The sequence below is a fragment of the Pan troglodytes genome, chromosome 8, assembly GCF_028858775.2.
Source record: "Pan troglodytes isolate AG18354 chromosome 8, NHGRI_mPanTro3-v2.0_pri, whole genome shotgun sequence".
Taxonomy (NCBI): Eukaryota; Metazoa; Chordata; class Mammalia; order Primates; family Hominidae; genus Pan; species Pan troglodytes.
In genome coordinates, this window is record NC_072406.2 from 109452250 (window position 1) to 109458271 (window position 6022).

The window sequence follows — 6022 nt, forward strand, 5'->3', positions numbered from 1 at the left end:
GGTGAAACCTCATCTCTGCTAAAAATACAAAAGTTAGCTGGGAGTGGTGGCGGGCACCTGTAATCCCAGCTACTTGGGAGGCTGAGGCAGGAGAATTGCTTGAACCCAGGAGGTGGAGGCTGCAGTGAGCCAAGATCATGCCACTGCACTCCAGCCTGGGGACAGAGCAAGACCATGTCTTAAAAAAAAAAAAAAAAAAAAATGCCAGGTGCTGTGGCTCATGCCTGTAATTCCAGCACTTTGGGAGGTCAAGGTAGGCAGATCACAAGGTCAGATCGAGACCATCCTGGCCAACATGGTAAAACCCCGTCTCTACTAAATATACAAAAATTAGCTGGGTGTGGTGGCATGCTCCTGTAGTCCCACTTACTCGGGAGGCTGAGGCAGGAGAATCACTTGAACCCAGGAGAGGGAGGCTGCAGTGAGCTGAGATCACACCACTGCACTCTAGCCAGGCGACAGAGTGAGATTCCATCTCAAAAAAAAAAAAAAAAAATCTCGTAAAAGGTGCCAACCAGGGTGCCTGCCCTAACAGGGATCAGCTCCATCTCTACCTAGGAAGTAGAGAAACACTCAGATCTTGTAGGTCTTTTCCCATTGTCTGTAGTCCTTATCTATAAGATGGAAAAATAGTGCCTACCTCGTGGCACATAAAGCCATGTGGTAGTACCAAGAATGAGCAGCTATCACTTTTTGAGCAATGAAGTCTCCCCTTCAAGTCCTCATTTAACCCTTCCAACTCCCCTATTAAGTACTATTGTTTTACAAATCACAAGGGAAAAACTCAGAGTCTTGACTTGCCCACCATGACACAGCTGGTGAGCAGAAAGGGCTGAGGCAACTGAGCATCAGCCTTCCTCTGCAGCCCCAGCCTCAGGAGTGTGCTGAGCAGGAGAGGTTCCCCGGGGGCTGGTTAGTAGAGCTGGGCAAGGAAGGGGCAAGGCAGGGGCCAGGTGTGGTGGCTCACGCCTTTAATCCCAGCACTTTGGGAGGCCGAGGAGGGCAGATCACTTGAGCTCGAATTCAAGACCAGCCTGGGCAACACAGTGAGAACCCATCTCTACTAAAAATATAAAAAATTAGCCTGGCATGGTGGTATGAGCCTGTAGTCCCAGCTACTCAGGAGGTTGAGGTGAGAGGACTGTTTGAGCCCAGGAGGTTGAGGCTTCAGTGAGCCAAGATTGTGCCACTGCACTCCAACCTGGGTTACAGAGTAAGACACCATCTCAAAATAATAAAATTAAATTAAAAAGAGAAAAGGGCAAGGCAGGAACTAGGAAGGGATTCAGCAAGGGCTCTATGCCTGGGAAGACAGGGCAGAGAGAGAATGAGGAGAGGAGGAGGGCTACTTCAGTCAAATCTAACCTGAGTGCTCAAACCAAGCCATTTTACAACTACCAAATACACTGCTGTAAAACCCTGTTTTTCTCTCCCAAGGCCATAGCTCAAGACTAGGTCAGTCTCAAAGGGGAAAGCAGGCTGGCTTCGCCTGTGCCCTCCCCATTTTGCACAAAAACGTCCAGATGAAAACCCACCTCCCTCCACCACAGCACCTCTTTGCTCTCCAGCCCAGAAAGCATTTCTAGAATACACTATCTTTCCACAAAGGGAGTGGAAGCCCATCTTGCAGCTTCTAAAAACCTGGACTCAATTTTCTGACCTTGTGGAATAAAAACTTAGAAGCACTCAAGTCTTGTAGCTCTACTAGGATTCTGTGCCCATCAGCATTGGCCCAAACCACTTGTCCAGGTCCCCCCATTTAGCCCAAGTGCCCCCTTTATTATTAAGGACATCCCCATATGCTTTTCTGCCCCTCTCCCACCTTCCACCAAAATGCCAAACCGTGCTCCAAAACAAAAGCCAAATTTATTCAGCAGACATTTTAATTATGAAATCCTATAAATCAGGACCACCACAATTTCAGACACTCCGTTGCGAAGTGTACATCAATAGCTACATCTGGAGGATGAACAAGCCATTGAATCTTTTAAAAATTGGTTTAGCTACCTTAAAGTTTGGGAGTGGCACCTTACAAAAGCGCCGTCAAGTTTCATACAGCCAGCGGCTTCTCCTCTGGGAGAGTCACATTTTAAAACCGGTTTCAGACACAAAAGAAGGGCTGGCACGGGAGGAGGAAATAAATTGTGCGGGTGAGGAACCGCCGAGGCCGAGGCCCATGGCTCCATGGAGGGCCAGAAGAGAGCAGAAAAACGTCCAGGGTCTCTCATGCATTCCTATAGACACCAGAAAGGGTGGAATAAGAAAGCTCAGCTGGGAGGACAAGAAAGAGACTCAAGAGATCGTTTATGACTGTTTCTGAGAAAGCTCCTGGCATGGCCATGAGTGGCCTTCCGGGAGTCCTGTAAAAAGGAAAGCACAGAAAACAGGAAAGAACTCTCCCTACACGTCCCTCTCTGCCTGTTTGTGTCCTCGGGAGACTCCAAGCGGTGGTAAAGCACCAACAGGGCTCTTCTTGGAGCAAGAGAAAGAAAAGACTCCGGGGTGAGTAAGCTCTCCCAGGAACCCCACAGCAAACCGTGACCTTGACCACAGGTGGCAAGGTCAAGTCATTTACAAGTCCACATTCAAATCCAACTCTCCCACCTGCAAAATTCTTCACCTCTCTCCAGTCCCTTAATTGGAGTTCACATCTCCCACCTTCACCAGCCACCGAATCGGTGGGAGAAAGGGGCAATGCCAAGCCACCCACCACCAAACTTTTACATTCTTCTCCCCTCTGGAATTTCTCTGCACAGCAATTGTAGCACCACTTTCACTAAGCTCCTCCACCAGAAAATAAGAAAATGTATGCGTGTCGTTAGTTTTCAAGTATTGTTATAAAGCCATCGCGATTCCTACCCCTGAGCCCTCCTTAAACAATCCAAGCTCACGACGCCCCCAAGGGCTAAGTGAGGTACAAGTCGATGCAAGTAGCTGCCATAGTTCTCCCAGTTTATCCCAGGTCCTTCGGCTTGGATGGCCCGGGAAATTCTCATGCCCCACGGATGCACCCTGGCGCATACATTTCTCCACGCTTAAGTTTTCTCCGACGGCCTCGCCGCGGCTGGTAACTTCTCTGGTTGAGATCTCTCCCCACGCGCCTCCCCGCAGCCAATGTGGTCGCTCCCAGGCTGGCGACGTCGGCTTCAGCTCAGAGTTAGTAGGAACTGGACGCTGTTGGGTCTACGCAGCGGCCTCCACTTCCTCCTCCAGGAGGCCTGGGTCAGAGCAAGGAGCCTGAGGGCTGCAGGGCAATGCGGTCAGGTCCGCTGCGGCCTCCCCCGGGCCCAGGGGCGCTTGCGGGGCCCGTGGCTGCAACCGCGGCGACGGCTCGTTGGAGTCTCCGCACGGCTTCCTTGATGAGGTTTCCCGAGAGCACGAGTTGCTGGAGGAGCCGATGCGGGTCGTCGTCGCCGGCGCGTGCCCCGGCTTGGGTCCATCGGCGCTGCTGCAGGCGGCGGGAGGTGACCGCGTCCCTGAGCCATCCTCGCCGGCACGGCCCCGGCAGCGCGCTGGGGCCTGCGGCGACCTCTGCCACGCAATAGGGCGCAGCGCGTCCGCGCACGCGGCCGCGGTCCCCTAGGGCGCAGCGCAGAGCCCCAGAGGGCGCCGGGCCCACCGTCTCAGCCGACGCGGGCGGCAGCAGCAGCGGCACCGCCGGGGGCCGGGCCTTGTCCGCCGGCACCGCCGCAGCCAGGGGCCCCGGGGCCCTCAGCGGCACCCCCGGGGGCGCGCACGGCGAGGCCGGGCTGTGCTGCGCCGCGTCCAGCTGCAGCGTCTCGCCGATCTGGGCCACCAGCCGGTCCACCTCGCCCGAGCTGCCCAGCGTCACCGACCGCTGCAGCAGGAGGAAGCTGTCCTCCTCCTCTTCCTCCCCCTCCGCCTCCTCGCCGGCTTCCTCTTCCTCCTCCCTCCGGCACGGCATGGCCCCCAGTCCTGGCACCTGGAGCTGTGCGGGCGTCGCTGGGGGCTTGGTTGCCCGCGGGCGCGGAGCTGCGGGCGAAGCCGGAGCAGGGGCGGACGCGGAAGCCGGAGCCCGCCAGGCACTCGAGCCGCGCGCCTGCAGCCGCTGGAGCCGGAATCCTGCCGGCTCGGGTTGATTTGTAAACAATGGGTGACGTCACGCCGGGCCCTACCACCGCGCCGGGGCAGGGGTGACGCGCGAGCAAGCACGGGGGCGCAGGGCGGCGCGGGCGGCGACCGAAGCCGTCCCGCGCCTGTGTTCGTTGTCCCTCCAGGAGGGGGTCCGGGGCGTGGGGACTGATTTCCGACCGCCCGGGCCCAACGAGCCGTGCTGAACGTGGCGCCTCGGAGGAGGCTGAGGTTGGTTTCTCCCACGCACGGACACACCCACACCCACTCCGGGCCCGCCTCCTGGGCCGCGGCCTCCCTCCCCACGTGTCGGCCGCGCCTAAGCCCGCCCGACTCCCGCCCCGCGCACCCGCAGTTCCCGGCCCTGGTCGTGGGGGAGGGGCGGGCCGCCGCGGGTCCGGCTTCGACGAGGCGGGGCGGGGAAAGGCGGAGGGAATTGGGAGTGAAGAGGCAGCACCTTACTTATTTACTTATTTATTATTTAGAAAAGGTCTCTGTCGCCCAGGCTGAAGTATAGTGGCGCGAACACGGCTTACTGCAGCCTCGAACTCTGGCTTAAGTAATCATCCCACTTTAAGCCTCCGGAGCAGCTGGGACCACAGGCGCGGCCACCACGCCTGGCTAATTAAAAAAAATTTTTTTTGTAGAGACGGTGGGGGGGGGGGGGGTCTCATTATATTGCCCAGGCTGGTCTCGAACTCTTGGGCTCAAGGAGTCCTCGCTCCTCGGCCTCCGAAAGTGTTGGGGTTACTGGCGTCAGCCGCCGCGCCCGGCCTAAGAGGGGACGCTTTGAAGCAGAGCAGAATCGCTCCGAGGTGAGGTCCCAGAGGCTTTCCCTCCCGCAGTCTTCAAGCCCCCGGACATATCATGAGAATAGGACTCACCGCCGCTCGGCTAAAGAAGGGTCTTTTTTTTTTTAAGGTTCAAATAGAAATATAGGGGATTGGCCAGGAGCGGTGGGTGGCTCATGCCTGTGATCCCAACACTTTGGGAGGCCGAGGCGGGCGGATCACCTGAGGTCAGGAGTTCCAGACCAGTCTGGCCAACATGGTGAAACCCCATCTCTGCTAAAAATACAAAAATTAGCCGGGCGTGGTGGCGGGCGCCTGTAATCCCAGCTACTCGGGAGACTGAGGCAGGAGAATGGTTTGAACCCTGGAGGTGGAGGTTGCAGTGAGCCGAGATCACGCCACTGCACTCCAGCAACAAAGCGAGACTCCGTCTCAAAAAAAAAAAAAAAAAAAAAAGAAAAATATAAGGGATGGAAAAAATCTCTCATGGTTCACATTTAAATTTTTTTCCTTTTTAGCCTTTGTTCTATGAAAGTGTAGTATACAAACACATGCATACAGTGTTACACACTTTTCCACTTTGCCTTACATCATAAACGTTTTTCGTGTTATTGCATGCACTTTGAAAACATTTTAATGATTACATAAGTTTCCATCAAGTGCCTATGTTTTTAACATTTGCCTAATTTCACCATCGTTAAGTGTGTAACTAACATTTTTGTGCGCGACACTTTAAGATATTGATGATTCTTTCCTTAGAGCATATTCCCAGGAGTGGAATTTTAAGTCACAGTAGTTGGGTATTTTAAGGTTTACTGATAAATGTTCAGGAAGTGTCTTTCCAAGAGTTAGGTAAATGTACTCTACCATCATTAATGCTTGAGCATACATCATTACACCTTCACTAGTATTTGAGTATTATTGAATTTTTTTTTTTTTTTTTGCAGATTATATAGGGAAATTTTCTCCCTTCAGTTTGCATATCTTTGATTTCAGTTAGGTAGAGCAGTTTTCTAAATGTTTGTTAACAAACTGTACTTCCTTTCTTATGAATTGTCTATTTCCTAATAAGATTTTCCTAGGGAGTGTTTCTTACGTATTTGCATGACTCCTTTACATACCAAATGTTAACCCTTTTC

The 6022-nt window shown here is 53.8% G+C and overlaps 1 protein-coding gene across 1 annotated transcript; it reads right to left on the reverse strand.

The window, feature by feature from the left end:
- Positions 1 to 1847: 1847 nt before the first annotated feature.
- FRAT2 (FRAT regulator of WNT signaling pathway 2) lies at positions 1848 to 4082 on the reverse strand. The gene has a single exon (XM_521572.7). The coding sequence runs from the start codon at positions 3923 to 3925 to the stop codon at positions 3224 to 3226; it is 702 nt and encodes a 233-aa protein (XP_521572.3). The 5' UTR covers positions 3926 to 4082; the 3' UTR covers positions 1848 to 3223.
- Between the last annotated feature and the right edge of the window lie 1940 nt (positions 4083 to 6022).